This window comes from Schistocerca nitens, chromosome 3 (genome assembly GCF_023898315.1).
Source record: "Schistocerca nitens isolate TAMUIC-IGC-003100 chromosome 3, iqSchNite1.1, whole genome shotgun sequence".
Lineage (NCBI taxonomy): Eukaryota > Metazoa > Arthropoda > Insecta > Orthoptera > Acrididae > Schistocerca > Schistocerca nitens.
In genome coordinates, this window is record NC_064616.1 from 191,785,687 (window position 1) to 191,804,673 (window position 18,987).

At 38.9% G+C, this 18,987-nt stretch overlaps 1 protein-coding gene across 1 annotated transcript in view; it reads left to right on the forward strand.

The window, feature by feature from the left end:
* LOC126249143 (Down syndrome cell adhesion molecule-like protein Dscam2) overlaps positions 1-18,987 on the forward strand; it is a 242,097-nt gene that overhangs the window by 42,936 nt on the left and 180,174 nt on the right. Inside the window, exon 5 of the mRNA XM_049950796.1 lies at positions 5,066-5,344. Within this exon, the coding sequence (XP_049806753.1) occupies positions 5,066-5,344 (279 nt within the window). The remainder of the gene's footprint in view (positions 1-5,065; positions 5,345-18,987) is intronic.

The window sequence follows — 18,987 nt, forward strand, 5'->3', positions numbered from 1 at the left end:
TCTAAAATAATTATTCACTGTGAAGTACATATAATGTTGTACAAATAGCTCAATATTCCATGCATCATAATATAACTATGCGCATACCAATGTTTGTTTCTTTTTGTTCGGATTTACTTTTGCGGGAATTAGTTATCTTTTGACGTTCACTCCACATTATTGTGCTGCCAATTGAACCTAGTAATTAAATGAAGGTTATTACACTAAATATGTAGTCCAACTATATTCTGAGAGTTTCTTTGTTGCATGAGTAAATGGAAAACACAATACATCAAATGTAATTTAAATTAGCTCTCATTGTGTTTATTTACAGTTTCAGATGAATGTTCTTTTTTTTTAAACATACACCAGCACTGTGTGACAAAAAAAAGTGAAGCATCCAGAAGGTGAAGTGAAATGAAATGAAACTTCAAGGGTTCAGAGGGTGTGTGATGTTAATTCAGAGATTACAAAATCGAGTCAGATTTACAAAGAACTTGGCAGTATGAGCCCTCTTATCAGTATGATGTTTCAACCCCTCTGACCTGGATGCGTGCTCTGATTTGGTTGGGAAGGGTGTCATAAAGCCATTGTATCCTCTCTTAGGCAAGCCAGTCCATAGCTGTTGTAACTGTTCCTTTACTGGTAGTGGGGTGGAGCTGATGTCTGAGCTGGTGCCACACATGTTCTTCAGCCTGACATCACACCCCATGGGTCACAGCACCATGCTGCCAGGAGTAATACCGCGGTGCCTCCCCAAAACTCTGTAAGAATGGAATCTTTCTCCAGGTCACCACCATACTCAGTGACTCTGGTCACCTTGGGTAGTTCAGAACTGTGATTCATTCATCAGCAGTTCATGCTTCCCAATCACAGTACCACTCCAAAAGCAGATGCTTATGTTGCGTGTTAGTGACATCCTGTGGATTGGATGGTAATTCACTAGTCTGGATGCTAATACACTCTCACCAATGGTACGGGATGACACAGAATATTGCAGGGAGTCTCTCAGATCTGTATATCGCATGATTTGATCAGCCAGTCAAATGGAGACCTACAGTGAGGCCCCTTTGAAACTGTGTCAAGTGCTGATAACGCTGCCTCACACAAATATGGGGCATCTCGAAGTCCTTCACAGTGACCACTCATCATCTGATACTATTCGTGTCCATTTTATACTCTAGCAGATCTTGTAACAACACTAAACACAAACAACACTAATGCACTCTTAGTGTCATGGAGAACTGCAGCACTAATAATTATTTTCATACCAACTGATGGTGTGTATGTGTACAAAGTTACATTGACACCTAATCATGCCATGTCTTCTACAGGCTTCACTTCTTTTTGTCTGGCAGTATAGTTCTCAGGTCTGCAGGTAACAGTTATACAACACAATAAATGTAAACAATTCACTAATTCAATCAATAGTGTGTGCAGTGACTGTTTCAGTTACATATATACAATTAAATCTTGTGCATTCACTTTTTCTTGAGCACTATATAGCTATTGCAGGAAAGGGTGGGGGAGGAGGGGGGAGCATGGGGAGCAGGGGGGTGCAGATGAGGCTAATTGTAAGTAGTAGAGGAAGAATAAACAATTTTCAGTTCTGCACACTGAACCTCTGCCTTATGTGGGGCATCCATAAGATAAATAGGACTTACAATTCATACCAATAATTAACTAATTTAAAATTGAAATGCATAAAAATTTACAGTCAAATCTTTTGTACAATCAAAACTGAAATTGCCTAGGACATTGACATGTACAATAAAGCACAAAAAGATAAAACACATCATCCACCTGCGACTGCCACTGCACTACAGTATTGTTAGATCGCAGAGGATGAGAGCAGATGGAGTAAACACCCTACCAGGCCAAAGCCTTCTACCATTTATCAGCTGGGGATCCAGTGGCTCCAGGAATAATGTAGGGATAATTCTTGCTCTTGTATTGAAATAAGCTCAAGTATACTGTATGTTAACCTGTGTTAAATATACAGGGTGTAGAAAAATGCCATACTTGTCAATCAGCATGCAATTCCTCATCCCAATTCAAGACAAAAGAATGTCTAGCAAAACCAATTCCTGCTAAAAGGTTTAAAATAAATGTGATTTAAAAAACAAGACCCTGGCAATGCTGTAACTGCATACAGCATGGCCAGGAACATCTATCATGAACTCTGCACTGTGTCCTGTTAGCTCAGTGAGATGAGGCAATGCTATGGGGAATGGATATGCAGATTTGCCAATGTCTGAGTCACATTCACACCTTTTTTTACCAGTTAAAGCATCAAATTGTATCCAATTTACACCTCCACCATGCAGTATCTTATGTATTTCTTTATGTTACTGTTACATTTATTTAAACATTAAGACATGCCATGAATTTTTACAGATGTAAACGACCAGTTTGTTTTGTCCATGACACAAGAGGAGCCAATAGAAAATAATAGTTGATACAGTAACCAATGAGGTACAAAAACCACAATAGGTAGGCTACACTAGATTGCAGATTGTGCTACACATAATAATTCCATTCTGTGTGTTTGACATCTGGGCTTATCTTCACAGAGCTGGTACATACATGTATGGCTAATGTTCACTTTAGAGAAGATGTTCAAAGCAGCCACCTTGCATTTGCAAACACTTCACCACTCACTGTATCATACTTTGCTGGACTCTACGCAAAGCATTTGCACCCACCATTGCCAAAGCGGCATGCACACAACCTATTAGGTCATGTACATCTGTGGGTGGAGTGCTACAAACTTGTTCCTTTAAGTGTCTCCATAAATAAAAATCTGGTGGATTAAGGTTGGGGGAATATGGATACCAGAATGTTGGACCTCCATGACCAATCCAATTCCCTGGAAACACTTCATTTAAATAGTTACATGGATTCATTCCAAACTATGGCGGGGCCTCATCATGCTGAAGCCATAGCTGTAGTTGAAGACCAAGTGGAACATTTTCTAATGTAGTATTGCAAAGGGACATACAGTACAGGGATTCATTCAACTTGTTTGGCAATAGGTAAGGGTCCAAAAGGACTCCCTCCACATTCCAGCCCAGAGGTTTATGACAAGCATGCTGAAAGCTACATTCACAGATGACATATGGGTTGTGTTCTGTCTGTTGTTGAGGTTGAAAATAGCTTTCACAAAAAATGTACTCATCGAATGCTGTCCTCAGGTCACTGGTGTGGAGTTAACATGTTATGATATGAATGCAGTTCTTCATTGTGCAACACTTCAACAACCTGTCTTTGAGATATCTGGAACTGTCTCGCAATATCATGAGTACTTCACCAAGGTGACTAGTGAATGGTTTTAAGAATCCCATCTGCTGTTTGTGGAGTATGTCTAGTGCTTGAGTAACATCTGTCCATTACTTGGGGATGAAGATTATCAGTTTCCCAAAGGAATTGCTCCAAGCAATGAAAAACATTCTTGTCAGGGTGCATGTGGGTCTGATGTCCCGGCAGTCTACTCAGTGAGTTACCATTGCCGGTACAGTAGCGCAGTGTGCTAGACGTTCCTCTGTACATTCTGATGTGCTGCATGATATAACAGTGTTCCCATCTCCTCGTTTTCATACACGTGTTTTCAAAATACACCTGGTCTGATTTTGCTAGATAAACTTTTGTCTTCAATCTCGATGAGGAATCGCATGCCGGCCTCCAAGTTTGGCATTTTTTTCCTCACACTGTACAATGTTTAGTGCTAGATTTATACTGTTTAGCTTTTTCATTTGCCTATTATCAACAAACATCCACTGTGCAGTGTAACTTAGGATATCTACATTACTGATTATTTCAGAACATTTTTAGTATTGCCTGCAGCATGATCATAAATTCTCAAATCACTTGGAAAATTGTGGAATGCATTTACATCACACATGAACTGGTTGGAGTATTTTCGCAATGTAAATGGTAACACTAAAAGATGTTTTGCAGCCTTTAGTTATTGTTTAAATCTTCATTGCTTAATTAATTTCATTTCCCAAATGGAAATTATCTGCAATATTCTCCAAGATCTTTAATACAAAGTAATTAATTTTAAAAGACAGGGTCTGTGCAGGTGAGTGCCTTCTCACCTAGCCTCCAAAGGCTACAGACTACCTACCCTTCAGTTGTTTTGACTCTGCCGTATTCATTACTTTTAACTTCACATTCAATGGACATTCTTCCAACACAAGACAGTACTGATTATGAGAACAAGTTTTTCACCTCATTGATTTCATAGAATAACTTGCTGTTAATGTTGTGTTCTGTTTTCAGAAATCTTAGTGAAAATGCTGAGGAGATATTTTTTCAAACTGTTTTCTGTTCCTTTAAAAACCAAGTACATTAATAATAATGGATAACAAGTAAAATGCTTAGTTGATTCACATAGTATATGTGAGTAATGATAGTGATCGTTTCAATATCTTTCACAAGAAATCGTTAAAGCTCAAGTAAATGACCAGAAAGAGAGAAAGGGTTATTAAAGCAGTTTCTGATCATGGTGCTGGACTAACAAGACAAAAACTTCTGCTGATTAATAAAGCTTCACTGTAGATGATCTACCTATTAAGAAGTGAAATTAGTTTAGAATTTGCTGTGTAGTACACAATTCCCCAAAGAAATAGTTACAGCAATAAAAAGTAACTGTATTTATTGCTTATTTAAACGACTGATCGTGTATCACTATTTCTTGCAAATTTAAATTAATATTGCCATTTTCTATTGTCAAATGCCTATAATTGCACTTGCATAGGATTTAAGTATGCAGCACTGGACAAAGAAAATCCTGATTGAATAATTGTACCTGTTCGATCACAGGTGAGTGGCTGTCTGATTTCTTTCATAATTTAAATTTACATTAGAAACATCAATTACAGGTTGCATTTGTGTTATGTAATTACTGTTTCCTCAGTGGTGGATGGATATTAAATATTATTATCAAACAAAAAGTTTACAAAAAAAAGCAAGAAGAAGCAGCCAAAGACATATTTATGTATAGTTTTTAAGACTGTATCATTCGTAACAAAGAATTTTTTTAAGCCTGCTGAAAAGCCAGTGTTGCAGGATAAATGTGTTGCAGTGCCACCCAAGATAGCACCCTTCTCTTTCCAAATGGACCTGCATATTGGAGAACGCACAGGAGTTCAGTGTGTTATCAACAAGGGTGATCCCCCACTTACAATCAAGTGGATGAAAGATGGCGGTGGTTTGGCATCAGATGTTGGAGTTCGTGAGCTTGGAGGCCACATAAGTGCTTTGAGCATTGAAAGTCTGAAGCCTGACCATGCTGGAACATACACTTGTGTTGCCAGTAATGCTGCTGCTACAGCCTCACACTCCGCTCAGCTTCTTGTCAATGGTAACCCTCCTGTTGCCTGCATCTTATTCTGTATCATTTCACAATCTCCATATCTGCAAATTAGATTTTCATTTGACACAGTTTATCTTGCTGTGGGATATTTTATTAAAATTTTGTAATATGCCTAAATCTTCAGACTGTACCTGATCAGCATTTGTCTGCTATATTTTTTTCTGCAGAAAGAGCCAGTTTTTACACTATGGACTTTGAAGTGTCACAGAGCAGGTATTTCAACTTACTAACTAGTGATGAAGCAATCTGACAGATTTTTCTTTAATACAAATTTAGCAGTGTCTGTAAAGAAAATTAAATTCTTCACCGAAATGATATAATAGATGCTGAACTTAGAGTAGTTAATAAATTATTTATGTTTTATGCTTTCAGCTAATTGAAATCTTCAGAAGTGATTGCTTCAAATTGCTTGCTGCTTTTCTGCAGGCATTTGTGTACATTTATCTCTTACAGAAATCTGTTCTTTGAAAGCTCTTTCTGATTACATGCATTGAGGATATTTGGCACTGTCATCATTCTGTCGCCTAAACTGGCCCTGTGGTGCTGAGTGGTAGCAGAAATTGGCTTCTTTATAGAGGGAGTATAGAAGAGTCTTCTTCCTGATGTTCCAGTTGCAAAATTCCCATTTGCTATTGAGTCAGGTTTGTTCAGTTTTCTTGTATCACTGGCTTCCTCACATTTGAAAGTAAGGCTTATCCCAAAGACTACCATGGAGTAGTTCATGTCACATGATTATTTCTTTTTTTTTTTTTTTTTTTCAGGAGCTTGCTGGATTTTACTTTGTTTCAGCTGCTGATTCACATGTGTGTCCATTTTGTGTTTTCACCTAACTTCATTAGTTCTGCTATGGACTGTTGTTCTGTCATCACTACGTTTTCTGTGATGACTACCATATCTCTTGCAGTTCCTCCACGAATAGGGCCATTCAGTTTTGGGGATCTAATTGAGGGAGAACGTGCACAAGTACAGTGCGTCATCCAAGCTGGGGATCCACCATTAACACTGCGCTGGCTCAAAGATGGAGCCATTCTGCATTCTCAGGATGGCATCAACTTGACACAGGATACACATTCAAGCACGCTGGCCATCGCAGCTGTCCACAGATCTCACGCCGGCAACTACACCTGTGTTGCAAGCAACGCAGCAAAGTCTGCGCAGGCCTCAGCGCAACTAACAGTCAGCGGTAAAGTACTTCTGCACCTGCACCAGCTGGTGGCCAAAGTGACAAAGAGATTCCACATATCATCCAAACCTACACTCAGGAGCAACACTGCATCACTTGAACACCGACCACCATCCTCAAGATACAAGAAAATGGAGATAACTCCCCTACTGTTACTGATAACACGCAACAATTTTGACCATCGATTCAACATCTTCGATGAACAAATTTTCTGTCATAGATTATCAATACAGAAATAGCTATCAAGCAAAGGCACAAATTATGCTTTTCTAAGGAGGAGACGAAGACTTAAAAATTCTGTTGAAAAAACATTATGGAAACTTTGCCCAATCCCATGACTGAATTATTGGTGAAACACTATCATAAATTTTGAGAGTTTAGCCATAGAATAAGTGACTAATAATTATACTCCAACAAATTAAGATTCAAAATCTATTTATTTTCACAGAAATTTACCAATTTGTTCTTCATCAATTTGTCTTCATACAAAAGACATATATACACAGTGAATAAACTGAACACCATCTTTGATCCAAGAGTTATACACTCCCACAGAGGACACAGTTGCTGCTGTCAATGTGGCTTAACAGATGGGGACTTTGGCCACCTTTGCACATGTTCAGCCACAAAATGTCATATGTGTTAATCCTTGGAACATCAGCCATTTTCTGAAACTAAAGTTTATATTAGGAGTTATGAGCTCAGTGATCACAAGATCACAATGTAGCGTAATGTTCTGTCTTTTCAGCTCCATTATTAAAACATTGCTTTGAAATAAATGCTACTGGTAAATTTAATATTATGTTAATAACATTAGCTACACATTATGTTTGCTTTACATAAGAGAAATAGAATCAAACTTCCATGACAATGTCAGTGAATAGCTTTTAGTCTGCATTGATTAACAGAAACTTTTCCTCCTTGAGCTACTGGAAATGGACACAAATAGAATATGATAATGCTATGGGCCTTCTTCACAATTGCTTAATGAAATAACAGCACAATGTGGGAGATAAACATTATAAATAAATTTAATTACATAACTGTAAATAGATTTCATTAAATACCCAAATCAAATTATTTATGCCCTACAAATTCAATAAGTGATTGATTTTTATAGGTCTGAAACAACAGTTTAATATAAATTCACAATATTTTGGACAACTATAGTCCAGTATTACTGTAACATTATTACCTGTTTAAATAGAATGCGAATACTTTGTTACCAAACGTTGATGCCCAAGGATAAACACATATGACTGGCTTTGCTGCACTGTTCTATGTTGTGTACACAATGCCTGCCACTGCACTCTTGGATTTTCTGCTGCTGAGACCACATTGCACCTGGGATCACCATTGCACTGCTTGCTCTCTTCTCACGTTCACTTTGAAGTGTTGGCACCATGCATCCATTATTCTGTTGAGATGACTAATTGCAATACCTAAAGATAATATTACTATTTTGAACTGTAAACTCATGCAGTGGTACCTAAATGACAGTTCCCAGTTGATAATATTCCAAAATATTGGCGGAACTCAAGGAGTCAAAAGTCTTTTTGATCATAGTTAGCAAAATATTTCATTTTTAACGTAAAACATGCACTATTCATGAATTACCACATAAAAGATAGTAAATAAGGGCTGTTTTAATTAATTGGCAACACTTTTACTGGTAGTACAAAAAAAGTGACATACCAGACTTTTTTTAATATCATTGTCTCCATTAGTGGCTTTTGTACCCATGTCAGATAGTGTTAGTTACTTTCATGAATGTCACCAGCAATATTTTTACTTGACTGACAGCATCTCTACACTCAGTATTTTCTTTTTCTGTCAAATCTCATGTTATAGATGTTCCATTTTTGTTACCATTAGAATTTATCAGCAATTTTTTGGAATAAAACCCTCAAAAATATGACTATTTTGGCTTACAATGTTGAACACTATCATTCTACAAATATCTCTTTTCACTAATTGTAATTATTTTTGCTTTAAAACTGACTTATGAAAACTGACAACCCTTTCACCTCTTGGCAACTGAAAAAAAATAAAATTTAAACTCATAATTCATTATTGGCAGGGACAGCCTGAGGGTATGTGCAGCTGCCTAATTCTTCATGACCATTGGCAGCTTTTCTCTATGCATTATGATTGCTGTGCCTTAAGTGCATCTGTTAAAAGTAGGTGACTGATGAGTGCATATAGAGTTTAACATCATGTTTATGTTGCTAAACAAAGTATACAACACTGACTTGACAAATATTTTAATTTTTTTCATGAAGTGAAACCCAGTCATACTACAATGAGTGGAAATGTGTGTAACCTGTCTGAGCTGAAGTGCACTGAAGATCAAAACAGAACAAGATAGTGTAACCGCAAACTCCAGAAATCCAAAGCCAAATCATCATACACAAGAAAAAAGTCTTTAAAAGTAGCAATCTGATAATAATCCAAGTCAGTCCAGCAGCAGGTTTTCTTAATCAGCCAAACAATGTCACAAGCTATAAGATCATTTGATGTGAAGCTGCATGGTCAGTGCTGCTCCCTTAATATTGGGTGTGCACTGTATTTGAGAACACCACTACATGTGTTGCCAGCACCTTCGGTGTAGGCCGTGGTGTCTTGTCAGCACTTCCTTGTACTAGCTGCAGTATCTTGTGAGCACCCATTAATGCTGGCCGCAATGTATTCAAGTGATTGTGCTGTGTCCCTGCCAACATCTGCATTGGAGTATGAGTCATCAATAGGCGGGGATACAAGATCCCCTCAATTTTCAGCTAGTACCACTGAAAATGTTGTGGCCAGTTGTAGTGGCAGCACAACAGAAGGGGGAGGTGGTGATGGGCAGCCTGGCCAAAGGCTCTGAATGCAAGGGTGAACCCCTTTTGGTGTCATGAAATGTGTCGGTGATGTCAGCATCAGCATTGTCCTGTTCACTTGCTGTGGGAGTGACCAGTTACACTGGGAAATGAGCATCGACTAGCGGCAGCAGAAGGTGGTCCCACCTCCATTGGCTCTCTGATGCCTGTTGAAAACGAGAGTGGCTGATGTATGTAAGTGATGGCACAGACCAAGACTGGAGGTTATACTGTGGTGGCGGAGATGGATGGTGGTCCCAATCCAGAAGATAGGGTGTATAACAGGAAGGAAGTTGATTGACGTGGTGTCAGACATTTGCCCTTTTGGCACATATTTCAAATAGCAATTTACTGCGGATGGTAGTAACTGTGTCTGGAATGCAACCTAGCACACAGAAATAGGTGTCAGTGTGCACTAGGAAGGCCATAGCAGATTAGCATGGACGATCTTACTAAGGTGGCAGGTGTATTGTGGAGGGGGTGGGAGGGGAGTGGGTGGGGAGATGAAAGGCATTGCAAGATGTGTTGGTAGTAGCCATGGAGTATCTCACCTGCAGACCGTTTGTGATCTGGATTGGTTCAATATGAAGCAATGAATCCTATCAGGGTGTCCTCTTTGTCGTGATATGTAGCAGACATTGCTTTCTTAAGTTGTAATTTGAATGTGTGTGCAAAACATTCTTCTTCACTGTCTGAGAGCAGGTGGAACGGTGTGCTCAGTGCCAGTATACTGACAAAAACAAGAGAATTCAGCAGAGGCAAACTGTGGGCCATCATCTGATTTGAGAGTCCCAGGTATGTCATCATCTGATATGAGAGTCTGAGGTACACCTTCAGTAGAAAAAATTACTTTGAGAGCCGAACTGGTTGGATGAGCATTGATAGAACACATATGCACCATGTATGGGAAGTCTGAGAAAGCGTCAGTGACAACTGGCCACATGTTTCCAAGGAAAGGTCCAGCGAAGTCCACATGAATGTGGTCCCATGGACCTTGTGTGGTGGACCAGTCAGCATAGAGCTGTGTGGAGTCTTCATTTTCTAGGAGGCGAACTTTGATACCATTCATGACCTGTACCTGATGCTTAAGGGACTCATATATGCACAGTTCTGGAGCTGATTTGGGAGGAAGATGTGTGAAAAAACTGTTGGTAATAAAGTCCTGTACTTGGCAAAATGGGAGGTTACTGGCAATTGGCATGGTGATGACCTCTGCATTGATCAGAAAATCCTTAATTGTTTTGCTCATGATGTAGTTGATCTGAAAGCACATGTGCTCCAGAGAATCAAATGTGGTGCCAAGGCCCATGGGGAAACAGGAGGGAGCGTTTGTTTTTGCTTGTTGAGATGTTGGACAATAATGAATGTCTTAGTGGTACTTGTTTAAAAAGAGGGCCCAGTGTTGAAGGCATTTGGCTGTGTTATCAGGCAGATTGGATTTAGGTCCAAAAAGAGCAAAAAATGTTTTGTGGACAGTGATTAACTGAATTTGGTTCCCTATAAGAAGATGAGTAATTTTTTAACCCCAAAAGTAATGGCGAGCTCTTCTTGCTCAATAGGGCTACAATGAACCTTGGCTGGGGACAGAGTTTTAGAGGCAGAAGCAATGAGTTGTTTGGTTGCATCAGATTTTTGTGGTACAGAACCACTGTAAAGCCATTTTGGGAGTTGTCAGTGACTACTTGAGGGGTATGGTGGGGTCAAAAGTAGATAGACAGCAAGCCTCTCTTAGGGTTCTTTTTAAGGCTTCTAATACTGCCTGACAGACAGCTCTCCAAACAAATTGTGTGTTATTTTTGGGCTAATTGTTTAAAGTTTAGAAATCTGAGAGGGTTGTGATATGAATTTAGAGTAATAGTTTACTTTATCGAAGAAAACTTGTAGTTCCTTTAGATTTGTTAGTGCGAGTTCTAGAGTAATGACTTTCACACATGTTTTTGTCAGTTATTAGGTTCTATTTCTAAGATATGGCCTAGGTATTCCACCCAATGATTGAAGAATTCATATTTATATAAATTCATTGTGAAATTCTTCATCTTCTGTCTGACCTGTGACAGTTATGTCATTCAAGTATCTGCAACAACTGGGAATGTCTCAGTTAAGTAGTTGTGGGTGGTGCTGGATAATCATCAGATCACTAGTGATGTCAAAAGGCAAGCAATTGCAGCAAAACAAACTGAATGGCATGTTAGCGACTGTAACCGAGTGGGACTGTTTGTCAAATGAAAACTGCAGCTATGCATTGGCCATATCAATTTTTGGATAGGACCCACCTGTGACATTGGTCAGAAGGTCTTCTCACCTATGGTAGTGTCTGAATCTACCATAGATTGAACACTGATAGTAGATTTGAAATCACCACAAAGGTGAAGTCTGCTATTAGGTTTCTTTACTAAAAAAAATGCTGTAGCTCATAGACTGGATGAGACTAATGGCAGAAACTGCTGCCACTTGAGATGACAAAAATCTATTTTTAGGGTGTTATGCATTGTGACGGGAGTAAGGCTAAAGTGGTGGGGTATAATCGTTGCCATGGATTGGTTCAAATGTCTCTGAGCACTATGCGACTTAACTTCTGAGGTCATCAGTCGCCTAGAACTTAGAACTAATTAAACCTAACTAACCTAAGGACATCACACACATCCATGCCCGAGGCAGGATTCGAACCTGCGACCGTAGTGGTCACGCGGTTCCAGACTGAAGTTCCTAGAACCGCACGGCCACACCGGCCGGCGTTGCCATGGATTTGGGAGTGATACGTGCTGTATAGCCTCTTTCACAATGCAGGCTGGCATCAAAGAGAGATAAATAATCACCACACAATCCCTCTGAAGTGCTGGAGGGTTTTTCTTGTGAATTATTAAGGATTTTCTCATTGAATGGAAAACCAAAGGTTTGAAAAGCCTCTAAGCCAGTGGCACCTGTTTTGAGCTGAAATTTAATCAAAGCTGGAGGAGCATCTGCTTAGGCCTTTCCATCAACAGGCTGGGCATTAATTATTACAATCCTTTTTTGTAGCCTAAAGAGGTTGTTGGCTGAGAGAAGCATTACTTCAGAAAATTTGTCTGTATTTCAGTTGCGAGTGTATATATAGGCAAATTATACAGTTTTCAGACAAGATTTGTTGCAGCATCCTTATAGTATTCTCATTAAGTAACATTAATGCTTAATTTCCTATAGGCTTTTTCGATATGTATCCTCCATTTAAGATTATTTTGGAGCCATTAACTCAAGAACCTTAAGTTGGCTACACTCTGTAGGCCATTATATCTGAATATGAACAGTTTGTTCACCTTTTTTTTCACATCATAGATATTTGGTGCCAATGTCTAACATCCATTTTTTACCAACTTGTTGTGACTGAACCAGTTTTCAATATTGTACACTTCTGAAGCATTTTCATTTCTTTCCCACTAACTAGTACACTAGTATCATCTGCAAACTAAATGCTATTCCCACAGAATTTGTTTATGTCATTCATATCATTCACATATAATAGAAATAGAAGAGATCTTTGTACTGAACCTTGTGGCACTCCATATTTAGTGGCTTCATAGTTTGATTATTGTAGAGCTAATTTTTTGAAACTGTGGTGTTGCATTTCAACTACTCACATTCATCTGATTAAATGTGATTTTGTCCAGTTGTTAGATGTTCCTCTAATCCCCATGTTGTCAAGCTTAAGCAATAGTTCAGTGTTATCTATAATATCAAAAGTTTTAGACAGATCTAAACAAATTCCAATGCCATTTTCACCATTATCTAGTTTTTTAAGTTCTTCACTTAAAACTTCAAAATTTGCTGTGTCAGCTTACTGGCCCTTCCTGAAACCATGTTGTGCTGTAGATAGTATTTCGTGCTTTTCAAAGAAATCCACTAGCTTACTCTTCTTTGGAAATCCTTTTCTTCAATTTTTGAGAATACATATAGCAGAGCAATGGACTTGAGTTTAGTCACTTCATCATTTTTACCTTTTTTGAATAGTGGTCTGAGCTTGACACTTTTCGGCATGATGGGAGAATGCCAGTTTGAAAAGAACCATTACAAAGGTGCAAAGTTGAGCTAATGTTTCAGCAATGACATTTTCACATTTTTAATAAGAAGATGTGGGGTGCCATGAATTCTGGTGGAGTTGTTCATTTTTAAAGTTCTGATAATAGACAGGACTTCTTTCTGGGTTGTTTGAAAGAGAGAGGGCGAAGCAAGATTTATGTTGGTATTTGCAGATGATACTGCTCACTTACATTGCTAAAATAAGCCTTGAAAACCTTTGCTATCAGTAATTTCTTTACCATTATGGTTCATTTTAACTCTGCAGTTATATGGAGAATCATTATCAGTTTGCTGTTTCACTACATTCCATACAGTTTTCATTTTGTTACCGGAAATATTTATACAGCAGTCATTTGTCATTACTTTGGCTTCGTAGATTACTTTTTAAGTATTATTTCATATTTTGTGAAATATGCATGGTATTCATTAGATACTATGGAAGATTTGGAGATTTCGTACAATCTTTACTTTTCAGCACATGTTGTCAGTTGGCAGGTTTTTCTGTTAAGTTTACATGATTTGATCTTCTGTTTTTAAATGGAAATTACGTGTTAAAATAATGTTACAAGACATCCATAAATATGTTGAACTTCTCATCTCTGCTTTCACATCTGTACACTTCAATTCATGTTTCCTTCCTTAGTAAATTCCTTAAGTACTCAAAGAACAAAATGTTTTGATAGGAAATTTTCAGTTCAGTCACAACGCTAGTGTGAAATTCCTTACCCTACACTCATATCAAAAAGTGTGCTGACCTGGAGATTTCATAACCTTTCGCAGCTGCAAGAACTTCGTCTATTATGGGTTTGCATAATTTCAAGACTTGCAACACTACTTCCTGATCAGGAACATAACAAATTCTGTTATCATATAATAAGGATTCTGCATACCAGTGTTTACAGGCAGGATTTTCTCAAGTAAAGTGACACTTTCAAAAGTGACCTTTCAAATCTTCCACCAAAGCTGCATAAGATGGTGAGGATTGCTAGTGACACTAACAAAATTCAAGCCTAGCAGTGACCATATGATGCTTTTGCTCATAGTAGGAAGACAATAGTTCACAAATGTTGCATATGCTAGCATCTCAGGTTCTAAAAGAGGATGTAATTTAAAGGATAAAGAGCAACTTGAGATTATTAGCTAGAAGACAACCACATTGAATAATAAAATCTGTGGTATTACATGCCTGAAAGTGCTTGATAAATCTGCAATGGAAGCTGTTCCAGTCTTCTTCCTCAGGTTTGAATGCTGAAATGGTAGTACAAAGGGTAGAGATTTATATTTTCAGCAAACTAGATAAAGAGGCAGTAGTGTCATGTCCCAATAAGGACCTCGGAACATTTAAACCAGGAAAGTTGGCACAGTGGTTAGCATGCTGGACTCTCATTCAGGAAGACAATGGTTGAGAGTTGTGTCCATCCATTCTGGTGATTTTCCATAGGTCTCTTCAGGCAAATGCCAGGATGATCCCTTTGAAAAGACATGGCCAATTTCCTTCCCCTTCCTTGAATATATCCGAGCTTGTGGTCCATCTCTAATGACCTTGTTGTTGATGGTATGTTGAACTCTAACATTTCTTTACCTTTTTTGGATAATTTAGCTCTGGGGAGGAGGATGTATTACCTTGATGCACATGTTTGTAGCATTTTTGTTTTACATGTTGGTACTCCTGTTCCTATGGGTTTGTTAATCAAATGTAATTTTTTTCTTTTTAGTTCACTTTTGCTATTTGAGTTTATATAGTGTCATTTTGTCATCTAGAGATAGTGAGCAGAGAAGCATTTGCACCATGTATGGGATAAACTAATTGGACAGAGCATAGCAAGAAAGTTGTTTTCTTGTTTTAAGAAGGATCATTTTGACATTAATGACTCTCCACATTCAGGTAAACTTTCAGGGTTTGATGAAGATTGTTTAAATGCATTAATCCATAATGTTCAACATCATTGTATTTGAGAACTGGCAAATGTGATGAACTGTCATCATTCAACCATCATGTGACGTTTGTATGCAATGGGGAAGGTTCAAAAATTGGGAGTATGGGTACTACATATGCTAAGCCAAAATCACAAAAATCAGTGGATGGCCATATGTGCATCTCTGCTTGCTCCTCGTCAGTTGGCTTGTGAACAATACCAACCATTCCTATCCTGTGTCATTACTGGTGACAAGAAATGGCATCTTTATGCAAAAATAAGGACAAGAAAGGGATGGTTGAACCCAAAAAAACCAGCAACTTCCTGTACAAAGACCTGCGTGCACCCACAAAAGATGCATCTGGTGGAACGACGAACTAAAAATTGCTTCCCTGAAGTGTAACCATCTTTGCTGAAGTTTATTGTCAGCAACTGAGAGGTCTTGCTGACATAATCCAAGAACATGCAATCCATGATAACACTCATCTGCATTCTGCTAGACTGACAAAAAATGCTGTACAGGAGTTGGATTGGGAATTCATTCTGCACCCACCTTATTCAGGTAATGTTGTGCCCTCAGATTTCCTCCTTATCTGCTCTCTATCACATAACCTCCAAGGAAATTTCTTTTTAATTGAAAATGCACTCCAAACATGGCTCAAAGAGTTCTTCACCTCAAAACTGAATGATTTCTAGGGTTGTGGGTTTGAAAAGTTACCCCAGCTTTGGCAGACTGTTGTAAATAGTGAAGGAGAATATATTATTGATGACTAAAGCCTCTGTTATATGTATACACTGTGTTTATTAAACTTATGCAAAAATGCTACAAACTTATGGACCAGCCTTATAGAAGAACTGTGGCTCAGGTATAGAAGAACAGTTCACCATGCACATGATACATATACAGGGAAAGATGGGGTGAAGCAGCCAGTGTGGGAAATGTGATCATTGCTTATTTTTTGCCCTGATCGGTGCTGCTGCCCATTGAGAAGTGGTCAGAGTAGTTTTAATATTCACCATCATTGTTGGTAGTGTGTTTTACAAAGGAAACTTATTCCCTTACTTTTTTTAGTTGAAATTTTTCTTCAGTTGTGTGATGTAAGGTAAAGAATTTATTTATATCATATTTGTTACACTATGTGGTCAAAAGTATCCGGACACCTGGCTGAAAATGACTTACAAGTTCATGGCGCCCTCCATTGGTAATACTGGAATATGGTGTTGGCCCACCCTTAGCCTTGATGACAGTTTCCATTCTCACAGGAATACATTCAGTCAGGTGCTGGAAGATTTCTTGGGGAATGGCAGCCTATTCTTCACGGAGTGCTGCACCGAGGAGAGGTATTGATTTCAGCCTGGCATGAAGTCGGTGTTCCAAAACATCCCAAAGGTGTTCTATAGGATTCAGGTCAGGACTCTGTGCAGGCCAGTCCATTACAGTGATGTTATTGTCATGTAACGACTCCGCCATAGGCTGTGCACTATGAACAGTGGCTCGATCATGTTGAAAGATGCAGTCGCCATCCTCGAATTACTCTTCAATAGTGGGAATCAAAAAGGTGCTTAAAACATAAATGTAGGCCTGTGCTGTGACAGTGTCATGCAAAACAACAAGGGGTGCAAGCCCCCTCCATGAAAAACACGACCACACCATAACACCACCACCTCCGAATCTTACTGTTGGCACTACACAGGCTGGCAGATGACATTCACTAGGCATTCGCCATACCCACACCCTTCCATCAGATCGCCACATTTTGTACCATGATTCATCACTCCACACAATGTTTTTCCACTGATCAACTGTCTTATGTTTACGCTCTTTACAACAAGTGTGGCATCGTTTGACATTTACCGGCATGATGTGTCGCTTATGAGCAGCCGCATGACTGTGAAATCCAAGTTTTCTCATCTCCCGCCTAACTGTCATAGTACTTGCAGAGGATCCTGATACAGTTTGGAATTCCTTTGTGATGGTCTGGATAGATGTCTGCCTATTACGCATTATGACCCTCTTCAACTTCAAATGTGTGTGAAATCTTATGGGACTTAACTGCTAAGGTCATCAGTCCCTAAGCTTACACACTACTTAACCTAAATTAACCTAAAGACAAACACACACACCCATGCCCGAGGGAGGACTCGAACCTCCACCAGGACCAGCCGCACAGTCCATGACTATAGCGCCTTAGACCACTCGGCTAATCCTGCGCAGCCCTCTTCAACTGTCGGCAGTCTGTGTCAACAGACAAGGTCAGCCTGTACGATTTTGTTTTGCACATGTCCCTTCATGTTTCCACTTCACTATCACATTGGAAACAGTGGACCTAGGACTGTTTAGGAGTGACGAAATCTTGTGTACAAACGTATGACACAAGTGACACCCAATCACCAGACCACATTCAAAGTCTGTGAGTTCCATGGAGCCCCCCATTCTGCTCTCTCACTGTGTCTAATGACTACTGAGGTCACAGATATGGAGTACCTGGTAGTGGGTGGCAGCACAGTGCATCTAATATGAAAAACATATGCTTTGGGGGAGGGGGGGGCGGCAAAGCAACAGGAGAAATGCTTAACTCAATTTTCAAACATTCATTTACAAAGGAAAACCCATGTGTATTGCCTTAATTTAATTCCTGTACCACTGAAAATCTAAGTATTAATGTCAGTGGAGTTGAGAAACAGCTGAAATTGCTAAAACTCAGCAAACCTCCAGGACCTGATGGAGTCTTTATCAGATTCTATACCAGATTTGAGGCCTAGTTATCCCCTCTTTTAACTAGAGTATGTTGTTGATCCCTCACACAAACTCTGTTCCCAGTAATTGGAAGAATGCACAGATTACACCTGGCTGCTGGGAGGCTAGCAGAAGTGTTCCAAAAAATTACCATCCAATATCCTTGACACCTCTTTGTTGTAGAATCTTAGAACTTATTCTGACGTCAAACTTAGTGAGGTATCTCAAAAAGAATTACCTTCTTCATACCAACCAGTATGGATTCTGAAATCATTGATCATGTAAAATCCAACTCTCACTTTTCTCTAATAACATCCTGAAAGCCATGGATTGAGGCTGTCTGGTTGATGCAGTATTTCCTGATTTGTCAAAAGCATTTGACTTGGTAACAACCTATGCTTGTTATCAAAAGCACAGGCATAAGGAATGTCAAGCAAAATTTGTGACTGGATTCAGGATTTCTTAATAGGGAAGATGCAGCATGTTATCATGGCTGGAGAGTCATCAATAGATGGAGAAGTAACTTCGTGTGTGCCGCAGGAAAGTGTGTTGTGACCCTTGTTGTTGAGTTTGTACATTAATGGCCTTGTAGACAAAATTAATAATAACCTCAGACTTTTTGTGAATGATACATTTATCTTTAATGAAGTACTGTCTGATAAAAGCTGCACAAATATTCAGTTAGAACTTGATAAGATTTCAAAGTGGTACAAATATTGGCCACTTACTTTGAATGTTTAAAAAGGTAAAATTGTGCCTTTCACAAAACAATACAAAATGTAGTCACTATGTCTACAATATCAACCAGTCATAGTTTCATGGGTCAACTCATACAACTGCCTGGCTGTAAAATTTTGCAAGGATATGAAATGGAACAGTCACAC